The sequence below is a fragment of the Ctenocephalides felis genome, unplaced genomic scaffold, assembly GCF_003426905.1.
Source record: "Ctenocephalides felis isolate EL2017-DRISC unplaced genomic scaffold, ASM342690v1 CF-g0.4_SCAFFOLD_00845, whole genome shotgun sequence".
Taxonomy (NCBI): Eukaryota; Metazoa; Arthropoda; class Insecta; order Siphonaptera; family Pulicidae; genus Ctenocephalides; species Ctenocephalides felis.
The window spans coordinates 24,532,084-24,552,123 of NW_020536999.1; the positions used below are offsets into that span (position 1 = coordinate 24,532,084).

The following is a 20,040-nucleotide window of genomic DNA, read 5'->3' on the forward strand; positions in this document are numbered from 1 at the left end:
AAAAAATGGTTTTACAAAAAATTTCGTAATTTTGAAAACTAAAAAAAAATCAAAAATTTCAAAAAAAAAATTAAATTTTCAAAAAACTCAATTTTTTTGAGACAAAATTTATACACATCAACATATTCTTATATTTGTACACATTTCGAAATTCAATTTTGAAAATAAGAATGTCATCTACACCACTTTCTTACAACTATGCGAGCCCTTATATTCAAACCTGCTATTATATACATATATAACGTTTATTAAAGTATTATAAATATAAGTAATATAAATAATTCCTATTGTCAAATTCTTATTACTATAGTATAAACAAATTTTGCCTTTAAAATTTGATTTTTAAATAATTTCCTTGAAGATTCTGCGCTTTTCAGAAAAAGCATCCGCGCACGCTCCAATCAATATAGAACGACTTTACTAGGTGTATGTTATAGAAATGAACGAAAATATTAGGTATCTATATTTATTAAGGCCAAAACAAGTGTTTTATTAAATTCCCCGGTAAATAATACTACTATCGATAGTTCAAATTCAAAAGTTATGTTGTTAGTTCATAAATCAGCGTGCGCGTACTTGGAGTTGTCGGAGTCGTAGCCTTTTTGGAATTGGAAATTGTTAGTCTAAAAACATAAGATAATTGATTTTTATTGGCAAAATGCAGCCACCACCTCGGAAAGTGAGTAGAAGATATTGTATGATAAAAATGTTATAATTTTATTTTGGTCGAAAAAATAACTACCATTATTTTACCCCCTGTACTAAATAAACTTGTAATACATTTTTTGATTTTATCTCTTGTAAGATATAACATCAACACGCTATACTTAAAAATAGCATAGATAAAAAAATATAATTGCTTTGTGTATTTAAGTACTATATTGGCCATTGTGTATTGATTCGTGATCTTAATTATTATTTATCGTTAACGGTTAAGTCCTTGATCTAATGTACCTTCTATATTTGACAAATTTGTATGAAATGATCAATTATATTGTCTAACAATATTAAGTCCTATAGCAACAAGATTTAAAGGTTTAGAACATTTAGGCATACCTCAGAAAAAATGGATGTGTGTGTGTGTCTGTATGTATGGATAGAATTTTTCGTCCACGTTTTCAGGCGCACGAATCAACCGGTTAGAATGGTTCAAAAAAAAAATCGCTTCCTATTGATAGGGATGTGATGATTAGTTTTTGGTAAAGGCAGGTCCAGCCATTACGGAGATACGAAGCAAAAAGTGCAGAAATTAAAAATCGAGTTTTTGAAAGAACGAAGCATCCGATTTGAATGATCTAAAAAACATTCAATTCGTAATGCCGGAGAGAAGTGGTGATTAGATTTTGGCAGAGGCAGGTCCAGACGTTTCGAAGATGCCGAGATAAATGCGCTAAAAATAACAGTTTTTGAGAGAATTAAGAATCTGACTTGAATGATTCAAAAAATTTTTTCTTTCTTTTGCTTGTTTTGACAAAATAATTGCTTTTGACAATGTTACAGTATTTTAATAATCTATATGAAAACATTTAATATTTCTCAAACACATTTCGTAACGGTACGGGCAGTTCCAGCAATTTGCCTTAAGGCACGATGCCATACCCAACTAGTTTACTTCTGCATTTATTTATATTTTCCATGGCTATTGATTCATTTGAAATACCAATAGAAAAAAGAATATTATAGTATTAGGGCGCTTACAAGAATAATTTGTCTGATGTATATTAAATATGAAGAAGATTTGTGTCAATGTAAATAATGTACAGCATTTTCTAAAACTATAAGTCCATGCAGCATCTTGGTCTAAATGCTGGCTAAATCTACAGTATTGCTTAATACCAAAAATACCTATAACAATTCGGCATACAAAACTATGAATTGTATTCAAAAATTGATCTAATATTCACTAAAACTGTGATGTTGGTTGAGTGAAGATTTTGGTTCGTTGCCAAATTTAAATGATATATATATATATATATATATATATATATATATATATTTATATATACACATATATATATATATATATATATATATATATATATATATATATTTATACACACAACAAAAAGCAGTTTAAAATGCATAAGAGACCATTATCGATTGCAGGTTTCAAATAATTCAAACATTTTTTCCAAGCGAATTACTATAATCGATTTCACCCTTTCAAATGATAAAAATAAATAGTTGTTGTAGGCCATTAAATGTTTATAGATAATTTAATTTAGTGAAAATTTGCCGAATACATTAATTATTTAGCGCAAACAAAAATGAAGTTATAAATAAATAATAAATACATGCACTGTTGTTTCATCCATTTGATTTTTTTTTTATAAAAATTGGATAAAGCAAAAGATTTATAATTTCTATTATCAGTAAGTATATTCATTTTCCAGGGTAATTATGTAAAATTCCTGAAAAATTTGCATTCAGAGCAAATTGCCAAACTCCAAGCCAAAAATCAACATGAATGCGATCTGCTGGAGGACATCAGGCAGTACACTTTGAAAAAATCAGCAATCGAAAAGTCTTATTCGGAAGCTTTGCTTAAAATATCATCAGGATATCTGAATAAGAAGATTCCTAACATCCCTGATATCAAAATCGATGGCAGTGAGGAGAAATGGTAAGGAACAAGAACTGGTGTTATTTAAAGACCTTCCTGAATTTGTGTATATATAATATGTTGATCAAAATCTCTAAGAAGTCGATCTTGGTATACCTTAAATAGAAAGAAAAAAATCGTATCAAATTTTCAACCTTTTTCTCTGTATTTAGGAATATGTGGAGTGTCTGGCGTACAGTGTTGGAAGAAAACGAAAAACTTGCCAGAGCACGCCTGGCAGCCGTGGAAGTATTCCAGCAACAAATAGCAGACGAGGCAAAAGTTCTAAGAACGCGAAAAGTATCATCCTCTAGAAAGGTATTAACTATTCCCAGTAATATCCCTATATTTTAATCAATTAAAGTATTATCTTAAACTTTTGTTACCCTCAGACTCTCGATCAGTTAGCAACAGTACAAAAAGAACTACAGATTTGTGTCCAAGACGTGGACAAAACTAAAAAGCTATACTTTGAGGAGGAACACAGCGCGCACGACGTCCGTGACAAAGCCAAAGACATTGAAGAGAAACTGAAAAAGAAAAAAGGATCGTTTTTCCAATCCATAACGTCATTACAGAAAAACAGTGCTCGGGTTTCAAGTCGGAGAGATCAACTCGAGGAGAAAAGTTCAGGAGCCAGAATGATTATTTGTTAAGTTTGGCTGCTGCCAACGCGCACCAGACGAGATACTTTGTGGTGGACCTGCAGACTGCCATGACAGGGATGGAGGTGAGAAAGGATAATTGATACTTCAAAAAATAAATTTTTATCCACATCTGTCTAATGTGTGTCCGTTATCATTTTCAGGATTACGTCTACGAACGTGTAGCCGAATACTTGACCCTAATGGGCCGAACAGAGCTTCTGACTTGCAGTGCGACCCAGAATTCATACGGCAAGATTCGTGATCAAGCTCAACAGTTGACCAGAGAATATAATATACAATGTTGCTATCTTTACTATCCTGTACTCAAACAGCACATTCAATACGATTTTGAGCCTTGTGATAATGATCCTATTGATAAAGTCACCATAGATCATGAATCAGCTGCCCAGACCTTGAGCAGAGAAGCTAAAAGATGGGCAACTAGAATAGCGAGGGAGAATAACGCTATTAAAGAAAATACTAGGCGAATGCAGGTAGATAATAGCTGATTATGTCATAATTGAAACGGGATAGGCATATTTTAATAATATTAAATGGTTTGGCATCTTTTTTAGGTTTGTATAGCTTTACGAGAATCAGGCCAACGTGCAGATCCTGCCGATCCCAACGGTCCTGATTTAGAATGCAAGGCTGAAGAACTGCGTCAACAGGTTAGGCGCAGTGAAACAGCAAAAGTCAAAGCCCAAGCGCGTCTAGACTGCCTCAGGGCTGGTGGAATTGCTATCGATGAATGGATTAAGGAAGCTAATGAGACTCTAGACGTACAGCAACAGGTATTATGAAATGGATTGATAAATATTGATATTGGTTAACTTAAACTGCATTTTTATAGGATGTTCAACGATCATCTTCCTCCTTGTCACTGCGCACTGATGCATCGGGACATGTAAGTATTTTAGATGATTTGTGGTCGTTCGTTAAATCCAACATATTTACAACATATTTTACACGTTTTTAGGACCAGCCGTCATCTGATTCTTTTTACGATAGTGACACAGATCATGCAGAACCAGCTGCAGCAGCAAATGTGTCAAAAACGAGCGAATCCGATTCGCACGGACGATACAGTCCAGAAGACCAAGATGATATTTCTTCCATGCAGGACGCCGAGGTAGACGGTGAGTGGGGTATGCATTTAGCAACAATTTATTTATGCATCAATCGATTACATTTATGTAACTAATATTTTACTGCAGCAATGCTGGAGCAAGAACGGCAACGAATAGAACAATTGACAGCAGGATGGGATGATCCTACTCAAGTTGACTGGGGAGCCATGGATTCGTCTGCAGGAATCGAGACCACCGCTGCTCCATTACCCACAGGACCAACTTACAAATGTACTGCCCTATATTCCTACACCGTAAGTGTCTTAGTTATAAGCGACATGCTACTGGTAGCTTATTGTTTTATAACTGACCAATGATGCAAATGAAAATTAAGTGATAAGTAGTGAAACTAAATATAAGCCATTGGTACACTGGCTAATATGCAAATGTCTTAGAAAAAGTCCATGGAAGTAACTTCATTTCTTTTTTATCTAGGCTCAAAATCCTGATGAGTTAAGTATAGTAGAAAGTGAGCAATTAGAAGTTGTCGGTGAAGGCGACGGAGATGGCTGGCTGAGAGCAAGAAATTATCGTGGTGAAGAAGGATTCGTCCCACACAACTATTTGGACGTGGAGCGAGATCAACCAACAAATCAAGGTAGAAAATTTTATTTGTAATACCATTTCTGATTAAATATAACAAATGGCAAAAATATTCATATATACATTCTTTAGAAATGATGGCACAAAACGATAATGACAGGGACGCCACACACGGTCTGCAGCAACAAATATCATTTTCATCGGTGGATTATACAATAGCAGAACAGGATCATGATACTTGCCAGGTATTTGATATCCAAATATTGCTGTTAGTATAATTTTAATGCTATTTTTTTTGGTAGGAATCGTCGCAAACGCAATCACCCGATCAAGTGTCGGTGATATCAGCACCTGGTGCACAAAAACCAAAGCCTCAAATTGAATATTGTTGCGCCATGTACGACTATGATGCTGCAGCTGATGATGAGTTGACATTTGAGGAAGGACAGGTTAGAAAAAGAAAATTAATCAAAGTCTATGTCTATAAAAATAACTCAATAGTAAATTGATTATTAGTGCAAGATTTTATGTATATTCCTATTAATATATTCTTATTACATTTCTTCAGATTATAAAAATTTTAACAAAAAGCGCCCATGGCGTGGACGACGGTTGGTGGGAGGGTGAATTGGATGGCCAAAAGGGTTATTTCCCATCCCTGGTAGTAGAGTTATGCGACGAAAATGGCGAATTGTTTTCCGAAGAAGAGGAAGAAGAAGAACATGAGTCACCTGATGCACCAGCTCCTGCACCACCGGCGTGTGCCCCACCGAAAGGACCGGCTGATAAAAACTTTTTGTTTGATGGAATCGTTGCTGATATAACTGTCACACAACCCACACCTTGTACGGAGAGACCAGCTGCTGATGATTTCCAAGGTAAACACAGCAAAAACCATGGCAAAATATTCTTCAACAAATAGAATATGATCTAAATAATTTTTTTTCAGAAGAAAGTGCTCGCATGTCAACCACTGGAGAAGCAGTGATCTTAGACAATAAACGCACCACGGCGCCTGCAGCAGGTGAGACCCAAGGTTTCTCTTTGGACCTTTCCAAAGGCCAACAATCTCAATACAAGAAACAGTTTCAAGATAAAGGTTCGATTCAAATTCTGTTTCATAACGCACCGAAAAATTTGCTACTCTGTACTAGATGGTAGAAAATTTAGCCAACACTTATTATTTATTATGACATTCATTGAGGCACGTTGAATATAACTCGGTAATATAAAGAAAATAGGTATTTAGGTGTCATCACTAAGCCTTAATTCAGAAGCACCTCAAAAAATATTCTACCGTAATTTTCAAAATATTTAAATAATCTTTATAATACTTTTCCTTTCTTGCTGCATCTCCAGTGGACATACCTTGTCTTCTGATAGAAGATGAAGTAAGTATTTGATACTAACATATCTTAACGGTTCTGTACATATATTGACCAAACTGTTGTTTTATTTTGTACTCTCCAATTTAACAAATATACTCCCATTTAGGACCGAAACGATATAACTGGCGACCACGCTGATGATGAAAGCAATTTCGCCCGAAATTTTGCGCAAATCGTCATCACAGCAGCCACACCCATGGTTGAAGACCCTGAAAAGAAGTTTCCACCCGTCGAAGAAGACGCAAAGGAATCAGAAACACAAGAAAAACCGGATAAAGATAAGAAAGAACCCATCGAGTTGGATAAACACACCGAACAGACTACCCTAGAGCAAAAGACCGAGGAGGACGTCGAACCAAAGGTGGAAGACGACGAAATATCCACTGCTGACGATCAGCCGGCCGATTGTGGACCTTTTCCGGTGAGTAGTAGTTCCGCTAGCGAAGGCGAGTCTACCGGTCCTAGTACTGCTGAAAATTCGCAACAGCAGGATCAAGAAGCTGATCCTAGTACTCCAAAACAGGTAGTCGGAGGCAGGGCAAGCATACCTGATGAACTAGCACCTCACCAGTTGGCGAGATTACAAAATTTGAAAGAATCCAATGCATAAATCAAAGACGAGACCAACAGATTGATATTAATTTTATGATATTATTAAATTGAAATATATCTACAAGTATATCGGACGTCAATAGTGCAGTATCTGCCAATTGGTATTGTTGATTTAATTACCAAGGTCAGGTTGTGGCTAAACTATAAATTGATCAGTATTAAATATTTGTCCTAAATTTTATTGATTCTAATCTGTTAAAATCAACTAGCAAATATAAATACTTCAGAGAATCATTTATCGTATTATCAAATTGATCCTACCAACTATGAACGGTTGTTTGTGGATCTATAGATCACAACTTCCGAATCACCAAGAATTTGATTTTAAATAATTTATTTGGATAAGGCAAACATATGCACAAAAATAATAAATAAGCCAAAAACTTCTTTATCAAAACTCTGGGATTTGAAGATAAACTGAATAAAAACAGTTCGTATCTAAAGATACCTTTGAAACAAGATGGATTGAGGATTTTTTTGAAAAGAATGGATTTACTTGATATTATTTCCCCAAATACCATTTAGTTTATACTAAAATCTTGTTTTAAATAAAATAGTGCAGTAACTAACTTTTACTTTTGTACCGAATGTAAAGAGTAATTTGAAGCATTCGAACAGTTTCTGGAATACCAAACGGATTTCATCAGAATCTTGTAAATTTTCTTGCAAATCCAACACCAATTTGGAAGTTTGTGGATAAAAGTCCCAAACAAAAGCAAAACCGCCAAATAATCTCAATTTACAAATCTAGTCAAAAATTATAGCTATAGCTATATAGCATAGCTATATAGTCAAAATTATAGCTATAGAAATATAGCTTTGTAAATAAATCCAAAATATGATTTTAGCATGATTGGATGTAAATATTAGTTTTTGTTATCAAATTTGGTAAAAATTATTATTCCTCTATATTGTATGTGTTAGGGCTTCTGTTACTCAAAAAAGTCCTCGAAATCGAGGACCACGCTTCAAAAATTAGGCAAAAAATTGTGTATATAATTGTAATTAAATTAGAAAACTAGATTTATCAGTTTTGAGCTTCAGCAAAAATTATGCGCATTGGTGTAACTAAAAATGAAGCGTAACTGTTTTATCTTTCATTTGTTAAAATTAATTTATTTCGAGGTCGACTAATGTGCATTTGTAAATAACTGTCACAAATGTTAATAACTCGATATAAATTTTCATTAAGTTTATACATCTGCTTTGGATATAATCCGTGGCGCACGACCGTTTCATCCAGACCAACAATAATAATTAATCAATCCATTTAATTTGTGAATACAATGAAAAGTTTATCACAAACTCGGGGCTTAGGGAGATCTGGCAACTGCGCATAAACTTTAGTTTGCTTTAATTTTTCATTTGGCTCTTTTAAATATAGATGAAATTGTCGTATGCTGCGAGCCAATGATTTCATTATTATTATAATAATAACATTATCATAGTGCATGAATGTCTTTATTTGAAAAATAATACACATTTTAAAAAAAAAACTCGAGGCAACGATTCATCCTCAGAGCACATTACAAATTTTTCAGAAATTTGACTACAGCGCATTGACGTACTGCAATAGGATATAAAACTGTAGTCGTATGTCTCAATTGTATAAAATTTTATCGCCAAAATGAACAAGAACTGCGATCTTTTAAAATGTGATAAATACTCAAAAAAAATACAAGTTTTTTTCACATTTTTGTACATGACCGTTTCATCATATGAACAACAGTGCTTCGTCATACTATTATAATAGTAGTTTTGACATACATCCAAACAATGGTGGCAACTCGGCATTGTTGCCAAATGTATTGAAATCTTGCCTGAGATAAAGTGATCGTACAAGCCCTAAGCCTTGTGATAGTTCTTTGGCAAAACGTGTACAAATTATAAAAATCGACTAATGTCAATTAGTTTAACGAAAAAGATTTTGTTTATTCATTACAATTTTATTAGTAGTTTATTTAAATAAAAAATAGTTAATATTAATTTTTAAAATATTATAAAACAATTGTGTTAATATTTACCATCTCACTGACAATCTAGATGTTCCTTATAATAAATGTATGATGTTTTTTAAAAACAAAAACGTGGACTAACATTTATCCGAAGTAATATAAATATAAAAAATAAAGCCAGAGGTTATGACGTTTGCACTCATATTAGCCTAATATACGTTTCATTAAGTACAGCAGATTTGTGTACTTATTGATTGCATTTTACTCTCCTTTGAAAATGTAATTTAAAATGGTGATCGACTTTAAAATTAAAAAACAAATTGGCAAAAGGCATTTTTATGCCATATTGTTTTTAACTTTTAAACTATTTGCGTAATAGAAATACTGTCTAAGACAAATTTGTACAAAATTAAATTATCTATAATTTTTGTTAACATCAAAATGCTCTAAGGCTACTTGGTATACTCGATAATGCTTTTCGAAATAAATTTAATATAAGTAATCATTTTTCTTTATTATCTGCAATGTTGTCTAACAACAAAACCCTACCACAACTCGGTATACTCACAAATGGCTGTAGAAAATAAAAATAGGGCTAATATGGGTCAAGTTACAATAATATAGACCAAATCTATGTAAATCCTATCCCATTTTTGCAAACTTTATTGCAAATTATATTTATTATTTACTTCTAATATTGCCCCTAATAGTGATATGGATAATTACGAGTATTAAATAAAACAATTTCATAAAAGCCACAAATAAATAATAAAACAAAAAAAATTAATAAATTTCATTTAGTTTCTAAAGTTGTGCCTTCATGGATGTTTGCTCTACTAACTATTATACTCACACAACTGATTATGAAATAATAAAAAAACTTTCCCTTAGCCCCATGATTATTAAATTAATGGTTAAAAAACAAAATGTATTGACAAAATATGTAAAATTAATATTAATTATAATTATAGGTTGTTTTAATTTGTATAAGTATATTGTAGATACATATGTACACATATAACTATATTGTATTTAAATATAATATTATATTAATTGTAATTGATTCGTTTTTATTTCAATTTATTAATGTTATTGATGATTGAAAATATAAATCCACTAGATTTTGTTCATCGAAAATAATTGAGTAAGTATGATTATTTATAAATTTTTAACCAGGCAACATAGGAAATGATAGTATTTGCAAAAAAAATTGAACAATTTTATTGTGCATCTTTTAGAAGATATTAGTAGATTACTGCAAAATATGTTATAGAAATTTGTATTTTATAAAATTTCTCACATTTTTCCATTTTGGTCAGATATATATATATATATATATAACTTTTTATCCAGGTGAAATAAAGTATTACTATCAGTCACCAAAATTTTATTTGTTATTCATCTCATTTTTTAAATTTTTGACATTTTCATGGCACTAAATGTAAACATTTCTGGGCACACAAGGATCTATTGTCCAAGCAATTTTTGCCTTTTACTTAATAAAATATATGATATTCCAGCTACTGCAAAAGTATTTGCAAAACCTAAGAGTGTTTCGAAAATATTACAAAATCTATTAGTCTCCTAATAAGTTTAGCACAGATTTTAAATTGTTTGGAATATTTTAACTTATAATGGAGTACAATAAATTATTAAACCTTTTACAAAAAATAAGTGGAATATTATTATTTAATACTTGAAAAATTTAATAGCTTTCTGAAGATATTAATTAAACAATTATTAATTAAATTATGTACAAAGGTGCTCAAAAATTTATAGGATATTTTCCAAAATGTTCTTGGTACAAGTTGATGTAGGGCATTCATATAATTTAAAGGTATTGCGAGTTGCTGTAGGGCTTTATAATGTTAGACAATTTAGTAAATATTTAATTTTTAACACAATTGCCAAAAATACAATTTTTATTAGACAAATAATTTGAATGTTATGGGAGATATACTGGATAAATGCGAACTTTTTCATGTTCAAACACGTATGAGTGCATTTTAATTCATTTCATATTTTCAAATCGAGTTCTAAAGTAAACCGAGTTGCGAGTTGCTGTAGGGCTTTATAATGTTAGACAATTTAGTGAATATTTAATTTTTAACACAATTGCCAAAAATACAATTTTTATTAGACAAATAATTTGAATGTTATGGGAGATATACTGGATAAATGCGAACTTTTTCATGTTCAAACACATATGAGTGCATTTTAATTCATTTCATATTTTCAAATCGAGTTCTAAAGTAAACCGAGTTGCTGCAGAGTATTACGATATTGGTAAATATTATATATATTTTTCTATTTTGTAACCAAATATTCCATATTTAAAAAATAAACGTAATAAAAGTTATAACAAATATGATAAACAAATGCACATGAAGTCTCTGATGTATATTTGGACGCTCAGATTTATTTTTAAAGGTGATTTTAAAATATACCGCGTTACTTTAAAATATATATATATATATATATATATATATAATCTGAGATACGTAAATAAACAATTTTTATCTGAGCTTTGCATTCTGTTTTCCTTAAAAATCTTGAATAATCAGCTTAACTTCTAAGACTTTCGTCCACATTAACATTTTACAGGTTTTTTCTTTAAACCCGGAGAGAAGAAGAATGATTATAATTTTTAATATATTAAACATAAATATATAACTTTACAACGTAAATTCTTAAATATTTACAATAAATAATTAATCGTGCAATTTTTCATTGATTACATTTCTTGTAACTTTTAAAAAGTTCACCTGAAGTTGATGAATTATGTGAAAATATTGTATAATATTAAATAAGGTAAAAATTATGATAATTATATATATATATATATATATATATATATATAACCCAACAAAAATTCAATATACTTGTAAATTGGTGTGAAAAATCCATTCGATTAGCACTAGTATAATTTACAGCACTGTACAATTTAGTTAATAAGAAGGAACATTTTTATATTAAATCGGAAATCACGTTTATATTAACTGCAGATTAAAAATAGCTTATCAGACAAATTTATATGATATTGATATGTCTATAATTTTGTCTAATAACAAAACTACCTACAACAACTCGGTGTACCCAAAACTGGCGATACTAAATAGAAATATAAATATTCTTATATCTGTTTCTTAATTATCTGCCATCGATTTTTATTACCAGAAACTTTGTTCCTAGTCGTTTCGTCTTTCTTTTAGTAAAACAGGAAAAAATCTCAAACTTTTATCGCAGGACGTTAAAAAGTTAAATAAGCCGGCAATAAAATCAACGAAGTGTCCTTTTCCTACTATGTAATTTGTTTCTGCGACTCATTAATTTCAATTAATTAAAAAAACAAGTTCGCTTTTTCTACATTCGGTCTGGTGGAGCAGAAGAAGTTTTATGGAGGAAAAAAGTGATAGGAATTTGTAGAATTTAATTGTCCAGAAGGAGAAAGGATACGTATAAATACAGTTTCGTAGTTAATTATTTGCAGTAACTACTACAGACAACCTCAATTTATTGCATTAGCAAATAAATATTTTTTATTTTTCAAGTTTAACTTTATATAAATAGTTTTCTCAAGCATTTGTTGACTTTGTTCGATTCAAATCATGATATTGATTTATTTTTTAATTTATACATTAATTTGATATAAGAGAAAATTGTAAATTTGAGTGAGTAAGCAAGGGCCCACAAACCTTAATCAAATTTAAAAATTTATAATTCGTTCAAAAGGTATTATTAGAAATCGCGTTGATAAGTTTTTGGCAAAGATTAGCCAGACTAGTTCTTTATAATAAAGTTGAATTAAATTTTTTTTGACAATTTTCATGATTTTTTTATCGCTAGAGATCATGGTCTTCGAGAACATACTGAAATATTACACAACTACGACAAGACGTTTAATTTTGAAAATTCATCAAAATTTAAAAATATTGGCACGCTTTCTTTTGACGTGAGTCACAATTAGTATTTCATCGACGTTTAATCAAAAACGCCTAAACTGATTTCAAACATTTAAAGGTCATTCGATGAAACTTGATAAGCACTCGTGTTGGTTAGTTTTTGATACGATTGGCTGAGACGTTTCTTTAGAATAGGTGCAAAATTTTTCGTCCACGTTTTCCTAGATAGATTCTGAAAATTGCAAAACTATTTCAAAAACCTTGAATTTTGGCTAAGATCGGCCAAGAAGTTTCTTCGTATTTGATTTAAAAAAATCGACAATTTTCATAAAGCTTTGTATTACGGTATAGTACCTAGTCTTAATAAACATACAAAAATATTATAGTCCTACAAAAAGTGGTTTAATTATAAAAATAATTCATATTCGAATTAATTGGCCGTGCTGTTATGAAATACAATATCAACATATTTTTACTTAAATCATAACGATCCTCTCTTTTACGTGAGCCCTCTATTTTTACAAATAAAACTATTCCGGCTCAAACATCAATTTCTATTCATTCGTCCGCCGTTTATTGCTTTAATAATTTTAATCGCCTATTAAACGTGCATTCAATCATGCATTCATGCATTCATATTCATGGTGCATTTATGGGAAAAGTATGATTCTTTTCCCTTCGCCGTGTGCGTTTTTATCGTTCGCCTATCATTTCATGAAAAGCTTTTACTGCGCGATCGCTAATTTGATTTTGCCGGGAAAGCGGTAATGGTATAAGCGGTAGCATGCGGTACATGGGACACTGTTATCTGGATTGATAAGGACAAAACAAGTATCAGTAAATGATTGGTAGTAAGAATTAAATTGTCGTTCGGCGTAATTTTTAAAAATTTTATCTAGTTATGAAAACCAAATTTGATAAAGTTGATAAATTTTTTACGGTGTTGAACAATATTGTGACTAGTAAGAATTTAGAATGCACCTTCTTTGGAGGCGTTTTAGCATCCTTTGCTCGACCTCTAAAACTTCTGTAATTACCTGTAGGACTTAGTAGCGAACTATGCGAGTAGAAGGATTATTATTACTATTTGTTTTATAACCCATTTAATAACTATATTTCATTTAGAAGTAAAACATGACTGTATTCTGTATTTGTATATAGCATAGGAATTAGTATTTCGAGGAACTTAAGGGTGGCAGCTGTGTACCCTCTGGTTACTGTCTTTTAGGCGTCAATATCTAACGTCACAATATTTTTATGTTTAATTGGTATTCATATTCTGCCTCGTGGCAAGTTACATAAACTTCTCGATATGTGTAAATAATCGACTTAATCATTTATAAATAAATTAATTTATGAGTGATTAAAAGCATTACGAGTGGATTTTTTACACATAATTGAGAACGAACAAACACATTAACTCGGAGTATTTTCTAAAAGCAAATTTTCAAAAATCAATAATTTTTATTATTGAACTAGTTACCAAAGAACTTTAATGGTTTAGTATGTTTATTAGGACCAAGTACTCTATCGTTATACCAAGTAAACCATCTAATTTTAATTTTAACAAACGTCAACAAAACTACTCATTTTCTCAAACTTTGATGAATTTTTAAAATTAAACTACTTGTCGTAAGGCCGTAATATTTCAGTAAGTCTATAAGACCATGATATATATCGCCAAAAAAAGTTCTAGAAAAATCGGCTCCAATTTTTTTAAATTTTTTAATATTTATTTAATTACAAGGAAACGGCTCGGTAGATTTTCACCTAAAACTAATCAGTATCATTCCCAACTAATATCATTCGAAGTTTTTAATTTTTTAAAATCATGAGTTTGAATATGGTCGAAAAGTTTAACACTTTTTCCCAAATTATAAAGAAACGGCTCGGCAGATCGTCGCACAAAACTGACAAACGATAGTACTCAATGTGATACATCAAATGGCTTTAAAATTTCTGAAATCGGTTCAGGCGTTTTTGAGCAAATGTCGATGAGAGGTCTAATTTTGACAAATGCCAAAAAACATACTAATATTTGCAAACTTTGACATTTTAAAATTAAACAACTTGTCGTAAGGCCATAATATTTTAGTATGATCTATAAGACTATGGTATCTACCGTCAAAAAAAATCATAAAAATCGTCAAAAAAATCATTACTTTATTACAAGGAAACGGCTCGGCCGATCTTTACCAAAAACTAATCGGCACAATTCCCAACCAATATCTTTAGAACGGTTTTTGAATTTTCAAAATCGATTCAGGATTCAGCGGGCTAAAACGGGGACGAAATGTTTTTCACTTTTCTGCGATTTACAAAGAAACGGTTCGGCCGATCATCGCACAAAACTGGGAAACGCTAGTCCTCATCGAGATTCATTGAATGCTTTTTAAATTTTTGAAATCGGTCCGTGTTTTTTGAGATATTGTAGATTTACGGTGAAAAATCTGTTCACATACACGCATACACACACACATACTTTTTCCAAATTTGGTCTCATTCGATTCAGAATGGTTTGAAACGTGGAGAAAACATAAAACTAGCGAATGGAATTTTTTGATGAAAACATAAACTTCTCTTTCGGGAAGTTAATAACCTCAAAATCTACAACAGCCTCAACCTTCAAAAGCCCCAAGCTACATAAACATCCACCTACAACAGCTCCAACCTGCAACAGCCATGACCTTCAAAAAAAAGCCTCAACCTGCAAAAACTTCTACCTTCCTAAACTTCTCAAAATTTTATGAATGATATCTTCTATAAAATCATTTCTAAATCCATATTGGATCCATAAGATAGCCGTCATAGGCCTATAGTAATTGATTTAGTCCCTTTTCCCCAGTCGATGCGCAGTCCAGTAGCATAGGTCTTTGATATTTGATACTTGGTGACAGAGGGGATGATGGGGCATGGATATTAACATAGTGTCAACGTGTGGGGAAAATGGGCTGGATGAATGTATAAATGGATGGATGGATGGATGGATGGATGGAAATTGTGTTGTATCAACAACACACAGGTCTGACGATAATTATTCTCGCATATTATTATGTTAATTAGTTTTCTGGCTGAAATGAAGGGGTTAAGGTATCGATTGGATATTGGCAATACAATAACCGAACACGATCGGAAAGTAATTTCGCGATCAACGTAATGCGAGTAAATTAATAATGTGGAAATTTAGTACGTACTTTTATCAATTAGTGTGCTGGTTTTAAAAAAAGTTTTATATGTATATTTGGGTATAGCTTTCAAGCGTTTTGTCGAAACCATAGGTTCTCAAACTTTTTTTGGGTATATTCCTCGATAGAAAACTTAATTGGCGAATTCCAATAAAAAAGGAGATAAAAACCAAAAAGCTTTACTGGTTATTAGGGACTAAAACCAAATTAAGTTCATACAATAAGTTACAGTTATATAAAACTTTATTCAAACCAATTTGGTGCTATGGAATACAATTAAGGGGCAGTGCTCATAAGACTAATGTAGAAATAATACAGAAATTTCAGAACAAATTTTTGAAAATTGCTTTAGGAGCGCCAAAATATATCCCGAACTGGCTAATTCATCTCGACACGAACATACCTACCATAAAAGATGTAATAACAAAAACAGCACATAAATATAGAAACAAGCACATCAGTCACACAAATTCACTAGCAAACTTTTTAATAACAGAGAACTATCGACGTAGGTTGAAAAGAAAAGCGCCACTTGATCTAAGTCATCAATTTTCCTGATAATGTTTAAAATAATTTAGTTAAAAATTATAAGAAATTATTTATAAGTAAATAGATAAGATTATACCATTATCAATAAAATATTGTTAATATTAATAACGAATTTACCTCTATTTACCTGATATCGAAAAAATAAAGTAAATGGAATGTTAATGTTCATCATGTTTTGGCATCAATTTTGTAAGATTTAATCTTACATCTCCTGGATAATGATGTCAAGTATACATAATTTATATGTTAGGAGATGAATATTTTACAACTAGCAAAATGTTTTTTTATCTTTAGTATAAAATATTATGAAAGTCTCAATATTAGTCAAGACAATATTTATTTAAATACAACACAATATTCAATTCAACCCAATTTTATTACATCATACAACTATATATTTTTTATTTTTTAAACTCCATAAAATTGCAGCAAAATTCCGGATTTTTTAATAACTTTTGCGTTATGTATTGCACAAGTAGGTACAACACAATTTTTTTAGTAATTTTAAACGTTTTCTTTACACACCGCCGCGCAGCGTTATATACATAATTAATATTTGAATTTATGGGAAAAAGTCTGACGCAAAAGGCAGCAGCAGAAATATAAAAATGTTTGCATATAAAAACAAATGCGAAAATCTGTTTTCCGACCCGTGGAAATTCCTGGATGTAAAAATATTACTTGCTGCAATAAATATTTGCCGGTGTACTATTGTAAAAGACACGTAAATTGTGGATTTATTTGTTTATATCTTGGGTTACTTTTAAAATATTCATATAATATATAAAAACTATTTGAAAAAATTGTACAAAACTAATGGAATATAGCATCGTGCCTTAAGGCATATTGCTGAAACATCTCGGACTATGATTTAAAATTTGAAAAAAATTAGATTGTTTGAGAGTTTTGGTGAAAGCTTTTCTGAATAATAAAAAACCCTAAAGTAATTCATTCTACTCATAAATTGCCCTAGATAGTGACTAATATTATATACATATGTATATTATATTTAGCGTCGCCACAAAACATAAATCACACATTATGCAAATGCGTTTATTTATGTACTTAGTTTATTTTATCTGAAATTAATTAAATTTCCAGGGACTGCGTTTAATATTTAATTAAGTAAATATTAAACAACTGTAAAATATTTCATCATTATGCAAATTCCGATAATACCAAATATTATAAACTGGAGACCATTTAATAAAACATATCACCGTCATCGGTATATCTAATAATTTAGTCGCTTTTTTGAAGTATATTGAGTTGCTCTAGGTTAAAATGATGTTTGAAAAAATTTTAGATAAATAAATTTTGTATCAATTTGCCGAATATTCCATTTTATTTAAACGAACTGTTTAGAAGTTACAGGATGTGCAATAAATAAATGCAAATAAATCATGTCAGTTCACTAATAATGTTGTTAAGCACTCTTAGAAAAATGTTTCATTTGAATCATGATTTTAAAGAACATAAAACTGGATATAGCTTTATGATGTTTGAAAATGATTTAGATTATTTAATTTTATACAATTTTGTCAAATATTTTGTTCGAATTATACAATCGGTTTGAAAGTTATAAGAGATTTAATAAATAAATCATTTCATTTTCATCACTTTTAATTTAGAATTGCAAATCAGTGACTTTGTATGATCTACCCTGGGTTTTGTGTTGTATATAAAGTGTATATATATACAGTACCCATATACAAATATAATTAAAAAAACATGAAATAAAACCTTCCACTCCAATTAATCCCCACGATAAATAATTACTATTTAGCATTTTAAATCACTAATGAGGTAAACAGCACAGAATTAAATCCGTTGTGAATTATATTAGTTGTGTTTGTACTATATATAGTGCATTATGAATGAACTAAAACATCTCTTTTTTTTGACGGAAAAATTTAACATAGAGGGAGTTGCATTTGCTGTTATGCAATTATTATTACATATGCAGAATGTAATTGTCTGCAGAGATCCAATAAAAAAGTAAAAAATAATGCCATTTGGCGATCAAAAATAAACACTATACACATGTACATCGTATTATCAGATATTTTTTAAAAATTATAATAATAAGTACAAATTTGGTGTGTATTTATATGGGTTTCGTACCAATGTTTACACGTTAGACGACTACGCGGCGCTTAAGCGCTTTGATATTTCGACTACAAATCAGCTATGCAGCGTTATTGCTTAAAACTGCATCATCGAAAATTCTGTTATCATAACATTCTTTCTTACTTTGTTTATATATAAAATACGCCTGATCGCACTGTAATTAGATAGACAATTTCACAGTTTTCTCTACAAATAAACATGCATAAGATGACGTTGCCATGACAATGCTACGTTATGAGGCAGAATTGCCTCATGAATAAGATATTCTGCAACTTGGGACAGAAATAAATAATCTAAAGCTCTGTCAAACATCACACTGCTCTACATCTATTCGGCATACTCATAAAAGTCATTAGAAAACCGAGTACTCCGTCTTATCCCCCGGATGAAATTAACGATTTTATGTCGTCTCACCCCGTCGGCATCTGTAGAGTTATTTCGGCTGTAACTGTTATTTTTATTGCTGTCGTAGTAGTACGGTCGTCCGTCCCGCAGCCGGTTCGTTAATTCTAAGGGAAATATAATAGAATCTGAAATGTCACTTCTCTTAAGAAAATGTACATTATTAGACTGGCCGCTGGGGTTCGGAAATTTACTCAAAATTGGAAAACATAGCGAAAAATAGCCAAATATGGGTGCAACTAGTGGTGCAAGGCGATGTGCCTTAAGGCAAATTGCTGGAACTTTCCGTACCGAAAACTAAATTTTTCAAAAAAAACTGAAATTTATTCAGAACTTTGAAAAAAAAATAGAATTTTGAGATCTTTGAAATTTTTGAAAATATTTGACTTCTTTGAAATTTTTTATTTTTTTTAATTTTGATTTTTTGCAAAATTTGGAACATTTTTTAAAGCACTCGTGTAAACAGGTAGGGAACCTATACAAATGTACACAAAATTTGTACTTGTTATTATAATCTTTATAAAATATCTGAAAATATATGGTGCACATATGTCTAATGGTCATTTTTGACCGTCATATGGCATTATTTTTTAACTTCCCGTAGGGCAAGTTATAGTAATCGCAAAAAAATCGAAAATGAAAATTTTTGCATTTCTCGACGTTTCAAAGGTTTCTGAATATTTTGGCATGCCTTAGAAAAAATGGATGTATGTGTGTGTGTGTGTGTGTGTGTGTGTGTGTGTGTGTATGTATGTATGTATGTATGTATGTACGTGTGTGTATGTATGTGCGGATACAAATTTTCGTCGACGATTTCGGGAACACCGATCAACCGATTTGAATAATTCAAAAAACATTCGATTCGTATTGATAAGGAGACGTGCTGATTAGTTTTTGGCGAAGGCAGGTCTAGCCGTTCCGAATGTACGGGGCAAAAAGTGGCGAAAACGGTAACTCAGTTTTTAAGAGAACGGAGCGTCCGATTTTAATAATTC

The 20,040-nt window shown here is 31.1% G+C and overlaps 2 protein-coding genes across 2 annotated transcripts in view; one reads left to right on the plus strand and one right to left on the minus strand.

The window, feature by feature from the left end:
• Positions 1-20,040, minus strand: part of LOC113363596 (protoheme IX farnesyltransferase, mitochondrial) — a 269,846-nt gene that overhangs the window by 32,989 nt on the left and 216,817 nt on the right. The window lies entirely within an intron of this gene.
• Positions 659-6,920, plus strand: LOC113380800 (F-BAR and double SH3 domains protein 2). Its single transcript, XM_026619880.1, is given in 17 exon segments — positions 659-679; positions 2,394-2,623; positions 2,776-2,920; positions 2,995-3,238; positions 3,241-3,332; positions 3,411-3,743; positions 3,825-4,043; positions 4,103-4,156; positions 4,229-4,397; positions 4,467-4,633; positions 4,815-4,977; positions 5,055-5,167; positions 5,225-5,371; positions 5,491-5,800; positions 5,872-6,021; positions 6,282-6,313; positions 6,417-6,920. Coding segments are annotated over 17 exon segments (3,093 nt in total).